This window comes from Schistocerca gregaria, chromosome 3 (genome assembly GCF_023897955.1).
Source record: "Schistocerca gregaria isolate iqSchGreg1 chromosome 3, iqSchGreg1.2, whole genome shotgun sequence".
NCBI lineage: Eukaryota > Metazoa > Arthropoda > Insecta > Orthoptera > Acrididae > Schistocerca > Schistocerca gregaria.
In genome coordinates, this window is record NC_064922.1 from 395,474,425 (window position 1) to 395,487,444 (window position 13,020).

Consider the following 13,020-nt stretch of genomic DNA (forward strand, 5'->3'; position numbering starts at 1 on the left):
TTTTGTTGGTGTTGATTCATCCATATTTCTCTGTAAGTGTTTTATGCATCCATCCATTCACAGTGTGTCTAATAAATCCTGTCATGAAGAAGCACTAGCTGGGAGGTGAAACAAGTCAAGTTATACATCAAGAAACAGAAGCAGCCACTGCATGCTACTGCTGTAAAGCATACTGACAACAAATTATGCTTATTGCTAATTTAGCAATATTGATAAATGGGAATTACTTAACACATGGTTATGTATATTAGGTGAAAAACAAATACTTTGGGAAGAAAAGGGCACACTGTTCCTCCCCATCTAATACTTAGCTGCTGTTTCCCTCAAATTCTCCAGACGAAGTATTTATGTAACTTTATACGAGACACTATTAGCTGTCTACAAACTGGCGAAATCAAAACCTGTTTAGCATAATCAGAGCTATGCTGAATTTGCATCCCTGAGTCTAAATATTATAATAAATTGGAGGAAGATATGCTAATGATGTATTCTCTTGTACTTTGGTTTTGAATTTCTGTGGATTTTCTGTTTCCTGTCTGTCTGCTAGTTACCTGTATACAACTACATTAACTACTAAATACAGACACTGCTACCTGTTTGTTTAAAGTATGCTAATAATGAATCACAAATAGTGCTAATCTACTAATATTGATAATTATATGGATTTCTTCCAGATTACTTTATCGACATACACAGGCGTTGAACAAAAATATGGAAACACTGCAAGAAACACATGTTTGACCATAAATGCAGAAGCTAGCTAAACTTGCAGGTTGTGCTGTCATATTTGACCATGAATTGCACCTATGCAATGTCCTCTTTGCATTGCATGTGTCATTTGTAGTTATATCAGTGTTCTATGCAGTTGTGATGCATTATATCGGAGATAAGTGAATCCAGTGTGGGCACATTGTTGGTACTCCTACGGTGGGTGCTGCCATAACCAAGATACTAAAGATTTATACTATATGCAGGAAAAGCAGAAAAACATCACCTGCTAAGTTGCAAAGCAGACAACTGTATGTTGAGGGATCATGGCGTATAAGCATTGAAGAGGATTGCAATCCAAAATAAGAGAACAACAACTGCAAAAGTCACTGCAGAACTGAATGTCACACTCTGGAAATCTGTCAGCATCAAAATAATGTGAAGGGAGCTCTCTTTGCTGGAAATGCAGGGTAAGCAAGCATTCCAAAATCACTAAGAAGTGGTGCAAATGTCCATAACAGATAAACTTGGTCCTGCAGCCATAAAACATGTACTGTGGAGCAATGTAAGAAAGTCATTTGGTCAGATGAGCCCTGTTTTATGCTTTTTCAACTTCTAGACGAATTTACATCTCAAGAATGAAATAAAGACAGGGTTTGGTGATGATTTGGACAATTGTATCATGGTATTTCATGGGCCCTATGATTACTCTATAAGACTGCATTACTGCCAAGGATTATGTGACCATTTTGGCTTATCATGTACATCCCATGGTACAATATTTGCTCCCAATGGTGTTGCTGCATTCCAAGACAACAGTGCCTCTGTTGATACACCTTGCATTGTTGAGGACTGCCTTTGTGAGCACAAGGATGAATTTTCATGTCCCATAGCCACCACAATCACCAGATCTCGAAATTGTTGAGACTTTGTGGTATAATTTGGAGAGAAAGGTTCATGATTGCTATCCACTGTCTGTGTAGTTGCTTGAACTTGCCACTGCTGTTTTGGATTAATGGCTAAGAAACCCTTGAAAACCAAACATTACCTGCATTTATCCAATCTGAGACAGTTGGATGCTGTTTTAAATGTCAATGGGTTTCCTGCACTATATTAGGTTTTTGGTGTTTCCATATTTTTGTCCAGCCCCTTGTAAGTTACTTCAATTTTTTTGTAATTTTACATACAAGATGACCAGCTGGCTACATACTGGTAAAGATAAGATCTATTTAACAATAATGGAAATTCCTGGATGGGAAGACACATGAAATGAGATAAGAGTAACCATTCACCTATAGCAGACTGATGTATGCCACATAGAAACATGCAACAGAAAACAGTATTCACACTAGCTTTCAAGCTCTTGCTCTATTTCTAGCAAAAGTACACACATTCACACATACCGAAATGTAAACTCCTACAGCCACAGCATAGAATCTGAAACCAAGATGGGAGCCCACAGTCCATATGGAAATTATATTTTTTATTTCTTGTATTGTGTGTCAGTAAATTTCACAGTTCATCCTAACATCACTCTTGCAGTAGTAAGTACAAATACTATAAGGGAGTAAATGTGTTAGTACATAAACATAAGAACCCCAGTGTCCCAGGAAGCTTCTACAAAATGTTCAGTTATTAACTTAACATAATACACCTTAACTGCACTGTACCAGAAAATTATGCCATAGGACTGTACTGAGTGGAACTATGCAAAATATGCCAACAATTCTGCTTTCAAGTCAATATAATGAGAGAGATATCTAATGTGAGTGCAAAGCAGGCAAAAAGGGCTATTTTGTTAACTTATGTACATTTTGTGTTATCTCTGTTGTCCACCTATCTGGGTGACTAGTAATTTCACATATGGAACCTCATAAAATGTGTACTCCTTTACCTCTACTTCTTATACCTGTAAGTCATTTTTATTTATTTGGAACTGCATAGTATTAGCCATCTTTAAGAACAAGCTTTTAGCTGTTTGATATGAACGAGTTTTAACTCCGATTTCTGGCTGTATCTGGTATGAATTTGTTTAGGTCATTTATCATTCTCTTTCTAGCATCAGATTTTGAAGAACCCTCCAGTTCCTGTGGTAAATCATTTGACTAGCTCAAAAACGAATGTGCGAATTGCCAAAGATTGTGGGCCAACATACTTAATGCTTTCACATTTTGAATTTATTTTTTATTCATCTGGTAACATTGGTAAATGTGTATCTCTGTTTCCTGTTGTTGAGATATGCCATCATCCATGTAGGGGGGAGGGGGTCATTTTAATATCATATTTTCATTTCCCTTGTAGAACTGTATGATCTGCACAAATGAAAGCCTTGACAACTCACATAAAATGCCAACAGGGTAATTTTCTTCTTCTTTAGTTTTATCAGTGTTGAGCTCATGGGATCACATACTGACTTCTCTGAATGCTGACTGTATCGTTTAGTGTCCATGACCCAAACTGAATTTCTGTAGACAATCCTTTACAGAAGCCAAATTGAATACTTGTTATTATTATTGACAGAAAAGTGGTTCAATATTTTGTTATAAGCTACTGTCTCCTAAGATAATGAGAACATTGTAATGAAAGAGATTGGCCTTCATTCACTTGCTTATTTGCACTTTGGTGAATGAATGGTACCACCAAAGACTTCAGTATTTCAGGAAATATAGCTGATTCCAAAATGAACTCAGAGTGGTACTACAAAGTCAGGGCTAGTTTTCAGTACTTTGGTTGAAACAGCTTTGTAGCCAGAAGAGTTACTAATTTAAAGTGACCTGACAGCTTTTGTGGTCTTTCTGACAGTTGACTTGGTGGATCTGCTTTTTATGGCTGTTTTTTTGTCCCTGTGTATCCAGCTAGCTTTTGGAAGAATTAATTGAATGAATGGCTAATTATTTGCATCTAACATTGTCTCACAGGCAGTGTCATCTTGGAATTGAGTCACATTTATGTCTTCTTTTTTTTAAACTTTTTTCCATTGTTCAGCCAATAATTTCTCTCTGAATAGTGTGTGTGAATGCTTTTCCCTTTGCAGCTGATTTGATTGATGAGGATGCTTTATTGCTGCCTTTTGACTATTATGGACACACACCTATTGTATATCGGGCTCATATCTATTTGATGAAAGATAATTGGATTTGGAATAAATTACCAATTGCTGCTGACTATTTCCTGTTCTTTTTTGGGATGTTACTGTGGATTTTAAATCAGAGTTAGACATCACTAGCTATGCATGCCCTGAATCAGTATTATTTGATGTGAAGTATCTGCTTGTAATATCTTTCCAGTAATTTCTACTAAATCTAATTAGTACTGTCTATGGTTGCCTGATGAAGGTGGCATTTACTATTGGAGGTGGTACACTCTCAGATGCCATGTCTTTTATGCTTATAAGTCTATTACTTATGTGGAGCACTTGAAAAGTTGTTGCCGGTCACTGTGGCTGAGTGGTTCTAGGTGCTTCAGTCCGGAACCACGTAACTGCTATGGTCGGAGGTTCGAATCCTGCCTCAGGCATGGATGTGTGTGCTGTCCTTAGGTTAGCTAGGTTTAAGTAATTCTAAGTTCTAGGAGACTGATGACCTCAGGTGTTAAGTCACATAGTGCTCAGAGCCATTTGAACCATTTTGAAAAGTTGTTCAGTGCAGTGGTTCATTATATGTATGGCCTCAAATGTTGCTTTACTTTATATGTACACAGCCAATCCTTTTTTCTTATTTTATGCCTATAGTAATGTGATACTGACTCGTATCAATCTAGGTAGATTTATCCACTTTTTGTCACTGCCAAATGATGATCTGTTATGAATAACACATATGTAGAAATGTGTTCACATTTTCAGGTTCCTAACTAGTCTTCTTATGTTTTGATGAAAAAGTCTAAGTGTATTTTGTTTTGTATGTTTTAAGCTGCAAAAACTGTAGTTTAATTGCTTCTCCAATAATTACTACAACTATGTCTACAGTTATTGGAAATCATGTCTTTTGAAATATGTATCCTGTGAAACTATTGGAATTATGAGGTTTTGACAGACAGTACTCACATTACTCTGAATGCTCTGAGAAATATGTTGTCCAAATAGCTGGATACTGGAAACATTCAGATGCAGAAACACACTTTGTTGTAGACTGTGTGAGGGATGAATCAGTCATGCCCACATGTGATCACTCCAGTTCTGTTGAGCAACTCCTGAAGATCTGCAGTTATGGGTTTCCTAGAACATTTCACTCAGGACTTATTGTATCACTCAAAGAATGATATAATCTTCACCTTAATGTGATGAGCTTTCTTAATTGTGTGCCTGATGTCACCCTCAGAATAATAGATGAGATCATTGAAACCACAGTTCATTTACCCCCTCCCCCTCTCCCTCACCCAAAAGTAATCACTACATGATTTTCTTCACCAAGATCTTGCACCAGGGAACCTAAATGACAGGTGAAATCCCTGAGCCCTACAGTTCACCTTAAAACTACTAGTTACTTGGTGTTCACCTACCAGGCTCTGAGATCTGCACTAACTCTGGCTTTCCCCTGCCTTGACCACTTACCAACAAAAGGACATTCTTTTAGTCCTCTGAGAGTTATTATCTCAAATTTGCACTTTCCCCCCATGTTCTTGGACTGTTCCTGGACTCTTTAGGTTGGAGCAGTTTATGCTCAATGATAATGGGAATATGAATACTGAATTGATCTTATGCACACCCTGGGTCCCATATTGCTAGTATGAAATAAAGAAGATAAGAAAGGTAAACAAAGACTCTTGGGTAAGTAGAAAATTCAGATGAAAGTACCTCCAAAGCTGAACTACTGAGCAATGGTAAAATAACCAGTAGAAAGAATGACATGAACACCTCATCTATAATATAAATGAAGTAAAATCTAAATTTATACTGTTTCAGACATATTAAATGAGTACTTTGCAAAAAATTCCATGGAGTCCAACTGACCCCTCTCCTTCCATTAATGACAAATATTCATTTAAAAATGTGTGCAGAGCATACCCTTTACACTTCCATTGAATTTCTTCACTTTGCATAACAAGATTGGTTCCATCTAGTAGCTGAAAACAAGTCACAAATGTCTCCACACCAGGGTGAGATAGGTCTTAAGAAACTGTTAAAATTTTTTGGAACATTGTTCCAGAAAAAACAGCGATCTATTAATATTATAGCTTATTTCAATACCGTAAGTCATGATCACATTAAAGTTGTTTATTTTTATTTTTAGATGACTAATATTGATCTTCTAAGAGAGAATCTTCAGATAGAGAACACTGCTTGAACAGTGTTCTCCATGCCTGCACAGATGGATCTGCTCCATGCTAACGGTTCCTACAGCCATCAAAGAATGTAAGATTTGGAGTTGATCTCATAGAAGATTGAAACTGATCATTTAAAACTAAAATAAACAACTTAAATGCAATCATGACTGTGTGTATTGAAGTAAGGAGCTGCTGCTCAATACAATATAGTCAGTATATATGTAGACTGAAGCAATAGGTAAATTTATACCAAGGCCGGGATTCGAAACTGGATCTCCTGCTTATTAGGCAGAAATGCTAAACACTACACCACTCTGGTGCAGTGGCTTTGCACAACTGAAGGAACTACCCTGCCATGCCTCCTCCCTCCTCAGTCCAAATTCTCATTCACACCTCAGCCCACTTGGTATTCCCTATAACCTCAAACAACATTGCAGAGGATCTCCAACTATACTGGTATAGCACCTCAGCATCAAACGTAACAGGGAACCCTACCTAAAACCCAGGCATAGATGCTTGAACCAAATAAAACTATGTGGTCCCAGAGACCTTCTCAAGTCTCAAATACCTATGATGTATATCTATAGACTGTCTGTCCCCAGTAGCTGAGTGGTCAGCACGACAGACTGTCAATCCAAAGGGTCCGGGTTCGATTTCCGGCTGGGTCGGAGATTTTCTCCGCTCAGGGACTGGGTGTTTATGTTGTCCTAATCATCATCATTTCATCCCCATCGACGCGCAAGTCACTGAAGTGGCGTCAAATTGAAAGACTTGCACCAGGCGAACGGTCTACCCAACGGGAGACCCTCGTCACACTACATTTCATTTCATCTACAGACTGAAGCAAATGGGTGAAAATTTATACCAAGACTGTGATTCAAATCCTGGTCTTGGTATAAATTTTCATTCATTGTTTCAGTCTGTAAAGATATATTATAGATGTTTGAGGCTTAGAAAGTTCTCTGAAACCATATAGTTTGATTGGACAACTAGTCAGAATCTCCTCATGATTTCCTTTCATAAATCTTCTTCTTCTCCTCCAACCCCCACCCCCTCTGCCCTCCCTCGTCTACTTCATTCTTCCTCTTTCTCTTTTCATTTTTCTTCTTAATTAAAGTTGCTGACTCTCAATCACAGAGCCATGGGTTCAATTCCTGACTGAGTTGTGAATTTTCTCCATTCAGGACTAGATGGATGTGTGTGTTGTCCTCATCATCATTGGTGCACAAATCACCAAAGCTGCAGCAACTAAAATCACTTGAACCAGACTAAACTTCCAAGAAGGAGCTCATGGCCAAAGATGCCATACACACATTTCATATTTCCTATCTCCACCCTCCCCCTCTCCTTGTAACAAAGCTGCACCCACAGAAACAGCCCCTATGGTATACGCCCTAACTGCCATACTCTAGCTAAACCAATGGGTCTAACTGGATTACAAATTTAAATGTAGTCAACTCAAGGACAATGTAATCCACACACAGACGCACGCACACACACACACACACACACACACACACAGCAAGGCATGTTTTGCTTTTAGAATTCTCTGTAATTCTAGTGGCATGAAGGCCACTACATTTTGCTCTCTGTTATCTTATGAAGTTATCTTCTGCAGCAATGTAGCTAAAATAAATAAAAACCAATCATGTAGTTAAGTGAGCATTAAGAATACTGCAAAGTAGACAAGCAGGGCTGTAATCATTCTTCCTGCACTCCATTTGCAAATAAAAGGGAAGAACCCATAATTTATTATACATTGAAAGTACCCTCTGCCATGCTCTGCACAGTGATTTGCAGAATATGGAATCAGATGTACAAACATCCATGTGGTCATGACAGTATTTAGGTGGTCATGACAAATAAACTGCAGCTATTTACTATAACTGTTGATGCAGTAGATTTTTTTCAAGTGAGGAAAAATGTGCTATGTAATATTCAACTTGAGTAAGTGTAATTAGCTTATAGCAGTTTCAAACTCTTTCTCTTTGTTAATGTAGTGCATGGCTTGTTCAGTACCCCTGAAAGTTCTCCTTTATGGTGGGATCTATGGAACAGGGTGAATAAGTGAGTGTGTGAGTCAGTACTGTTAACACATTAAGATTGTGCTATAATGATAGCACTGAAATGTGTCAAAGTCCTATAAAATTATATACCCTAAATTAGGTTCCCTCAGCCCATGAAATACAGAATAAATCAAGAGGAGACATTACAGCAGCACACAGAAGAAAACTGGCAGCAACATGTTGCCATCTCGTGTCTCTTTCTTGGCATGATCAATGAATGGTGTACTTCTGGGTGTTCCATTTTATGGAAACAACAATTCAGCTGTACATCCAGAAGTATAACATTAATGTGGCTATCTTGTTTATTTATTTTTCATGTTATTTCCATGGTCATCAGTGAGTGAAAACTCCTCGTGAGAAACAACTTAAATCACTTAAGAAAGGCAAGTCTTCCGGTCCAGATGGTATACCAATCAGGTTCCTTTCAGAGTATGCAGGCACAATAACGCCTTTCTTAGCAATATGTAGTTATTGTATACGTGTTCAACAGAGCTTAGAGTCACTGTCATGAAGGGAGGATCTCTCCTTGCTGATCATTCTCTACAGCACAAAAGTAATTGCCATGCCTGTTTCCATACATGGGTATGTGGCCTCATCCTCATAGGTGAGGAATATGTTATTTGTTTGCACCACTCACATGGTCATGACTTATATTTATCAGTCCTGTTGTTATCTACTTCCTTTCCATTCTCATTCCCACATTTCATTTCTCCTGTAACTTCACTTTGCACAGTTTCCTATTTCCAACTCCTGCTTATATTTAGTTGCCTCCCTTGTCTTTTCTTTCTTTGGAAGCATTTTCACCAGAACTTTATTCCTTCTTGTGAAACTCAGTTTGCTCTGTTCCTCCATGAGATACATAGCACTGTAGACAACAATGCTCAGATTGACCCCAAGTCCTTTGACTTCAGAGAGGCATTTGACACCCTCCCACGCTACTGTTTAGTGAAAAAAATATGAGCTTATCAAGTATGGGGCCATATTTGCGACTGGATTCAAGACTTCCTTGCAAATAAAATTCATGTTGCCCTGAATGGAATAAAATCAATGTAAGCGTAATTTCTCAAGTACCCAAGGGAAATATCATGCATCAACATCTGCATACATACTCTACAAGCCACTGTATGGTGCATGGTGAAAGATACCTTGTCCACTACCAGTCATTTCCTTTTCTTTTCCACTTGCAAATAGATCAAGAGAAAAACAACTGTCTGTATGCCTCCATATAAGCCCTAATCTCTCTGATCTTATCTTCATGGTCCTTATGTGAAATTTACATTGTTAGTAGTACAATTGTTCTGCAGTCAGCCTCAAATCACAGTTCTCTAATTTTTCTCAATAGTGCTCCTCAAAAAGAACATTACCTTCCCTCCAATGATTCCTATTTGAGTTCCTGAAGTATCTCTGTAATACTTGTGTGTTGTTCAAAACCACCAGTAACAAATCCAGCAGGCCACCTCTGAATTGCTTTGATGTCTTCCTTTAATCTGACCTTGTGCAGATCGCAAACACTCTATCAGTATTAGCAATGGTTAGTATTAGTGTCTTATATGTGGTCTCCTTTACAGAAGAACCATACTTTCCTAAAATTCTCCCAAGAAACTGAAGTAGATCACTCACCTTCCCTATTACAATCCTTACATGCTCATTCAATTTCATATTGCTTTGCAATGTCATGTCTAGAAATTTAATTGATGTAACTGTGTCAAACAGAACACTACTAATACTGTATTTGAATATTATGAATTTGTTTTCCCAACTCATCTGCATTAACTTACATTTTTCTACATTTAGAGCTAGCTGCCATTCATCACACCAACCAGAAATTTTGTCTGTCATCTTGTATACTCCTACAGTCACTCAACAATGACACCTTCCCTTACACCACAGCATCTTCAGCAAACAACTGCAGATTGCTGTTTATCTTTGTCCACCAGAACATTTATGTATATAGAAAATAACAGTGATCGTATCACCCTTCCCTGGGGTACTCCTGATGATACCTTTGCCTCTCCCATTCTGGATTGTGTTACTTAAGAAGTCTCTGGACCACTCACATACCCGAGAAGCTATTCCACATGCTTGTACCTTTGTTAACAGTCAGCAGTGTGGCACCATGTCAAACACTTTATGAATATCTAGGAATATGAGATCTGTCTGTTGCCCTTCATCCATAGTTAGAAGGATCTCATGTGAGAAAAGAGCAAGCTGAGTTTTGCCTAAGTGACACTTTTTAAAACCATACTAATACATGGATAGGAGCTTATTCCTCTCAAAGAAATTTGTTATATTCCAACCAGTATATAGTCAATAATTCTGTAGAAAACCAAAATTAAAGATATTGGTCTGTAATTCTGCATGTGTGTTCTTTTACCTTTATTTATATACAGGAGCCATCTGCCCTTTTTTACAGTTGCTTGGGACTTTACACTGAATGAAATATTTGCAATAAACACAGCCAATTCTGTAGAGTACTCTTTGTAAAAACCAAACTGGGATTCCACCAGGAGCTGGGACTTACTTGGTTTCAACTCTTTCAGTTGTTTCTCTATATCAGTGATGCTTATTACTGTGTCCTCCATGTGGTGGTCTGTGCAATGTTCAAATGCTGGTATGTTTGTATGATCTCCTATATGAATGATTTCTTAAATGAGAAATTTAAAACTTTGACTGTACTTTTGCTGTTGTCTATTGCCACACCAGACTAGTCAATGAGTAACTATACAGGGTGTTACAAAATGGTACGGCCAAACTTTCTGGAAACATTCCTCACACTCAAAGAAAGAAAATATGTTATGAGGACATGTGTCCGGAAACGCTTACTTTCCATGTTAGAGCTCGTTTTATTAATTCCCTTCAAATCACATTAATCATGAAATGGAAACACACAGCAACAGACTGTACCAGCATGACTTCAAAATGAAAGACAAGAGGGTTGAGGTCAGGACAGTATGGAGGCCATGGAATTGGTCTGCCTCTACCAATCCATCGGTCACCGAATCTGTTGTTGAGAAGCGTATGAACACTTCAACTGAAATGTGCAGGAGCTCCATTGTTCATGAACCACATGTTGTGTTGTACTTGTAAAGGCACATGTTCTAGCAGTACAGGTAGAGTATCCCATATGAAATCCTGATAACCTGCTCCATTGAGCATATGTGGAAGAACATGGGGCCAAATAAAGACATCATCAACAATGCCTGCCCAAACGTTTACAGAAAATCTGTGTTGATGACGTGATTGCACAATTGTGTGCGAATTCTTGTTAGCCCACACATGTTGATTGTGAAAATTTACAATTTGATCACGTTGGAATGAAGCCTCATCCGTAAAGAGAACATTTGCACTGAAATGAGTATTGACACATTGTTGGATGAACCATTCACCGTAGTGTACCCGTGGAGGCCAGTCAGCTGCTGATAGTGCCTGCACACACTGTACATGGTACGGAAACAACTGGTTCTCCTGTAGCACTCTCCATACAGTGATGTGGTCAACGTTACCTTGTACAGCAGAAACTTGTCTGATGCTGACATTAGGGTTACCGTCAACTGCACGAAGAATTGCCTCAACCATTGCAGGTCTCCTCGTCATTCTAGGTCTTCCCCAGTCGCGAGTCATAGGCTGGAATGTTCCGTGCTCCCTAAGACAATGATCAATTGCTTCGAATGTCTTCCTGTCGGGACACCTTCATTCTGGAAATCTGTCTCAATATAAATGTACAGCATCACAGCTATTGCCCTGTGCTAATCCATACGTCAAATGGGCATCTGCCAACTCCGCATTTGTTAACACTGCACTGACCGCAAAACCACGTTAGTGATGAACACTAACCTGTTGATGCTATGTACTGATGTGCTTGATGCTAGTACTGTAGAGCAATGAGTCGCATGTCAACACAAGCACCGAAGTCAACATTATCTTCCTTCAATTGGGCCAACTGGCAGTGAATCAAGGAAGTACAGTACATACTGATGAAACTAAAATGAGCTCTAACATGGAAATTAAGCGATTCCAGACACATGTCCAAATAACATCTTTTCTCTCTTTTGTCTGGTACACAAAACATTCTAAAAGTTTATGGCTGTATCAACTTTTGGATGTTATTCTACTTCCTATGACTTTACAAATAGCAATTTATTTCATTTTAGTACTCATTTCTGCATAGATTTTTAGCGAAAATGTGAGAAATAATATGCAGACAACATAATTACTGTCGTTTATTCTCATTTTACACTTACACTGAGGTGACAAAAGTCGCAGCTGGGCACATCAATAAGATTCTCACAATTATAGCTTTCGGCAATTAAGGTCTTTGTCAATAATACACACACACACACACACACACACACACACACACACACAAACGCAACTGCAGCCATGTGTGTGTTTGTGTGAATATATGTGTGTGTGTGTGTGTGTTTATTTTTGACAAAGACCTTAATTGCCGAAAGCTATAATTGTGAGAATCTTTTTGATGTGCCCAGCTGCAACTCGGCGTCTCCGCTCTAATTTTGTTACATTCCTTCCTGAACTTTCCATTGTTTGACTCATACTATAAAAATTTTGATTGTGTCATCTAGAAAATCTTGTAAGTATAGAGCTATTTAAATAACTGAGCATGACAGGTAATTTAACAGATCTGTTGCTGTTCTAATTTAGGTGCTGGATGATATAAAGGCTGGTTTGCAGTATGTCTTCCAGACAAAAAATGAGATGACTTTTGCAATGTGTGGATCAGGTACTCTAGGAACGGAGGCGTCTATAGTGAATCTGTATGAACCAGGAGATACAGTTCTTGTTGCCTGTAATGGAATATGGAGTGAAAGAGCAGCAGATATTGCTGAAAGACTTGGTAAGAATAATAATTATTCCTAGCTTATAAAATAATTCTCAATGTTTTCTTGCAGTCTGCTCATTATTTCTGTAGAAAATGTATTTCATAGCTTTTCTCTTATTAAATCATTACTGCTAAATTAAATTA

General features: G+C 38.2%; 1 protein-coding gene across 1 annotated transcript in view; it reads left to right on the forward strand.

Annotated features, from left to right (window-relative positions):
* Positions 1-13,020, forward strand: part of LOC126353750 (alanine--glyoxylate aminotransferase-like) — a 93,743-nt gene that overhangs the window by 12,243 nt on the left and 68,480 nt on the right. The window contains exon 2 of the mRNA XM_050002798.1: positions 12,699-12,891. Coding sequence (XP_049858755.1) covers positions 12,699-12,891 — 193 coding nt within the window. The remainder of the gene's footprint in view (positions 1-12,698; positions 12,892-13,020) is intronic.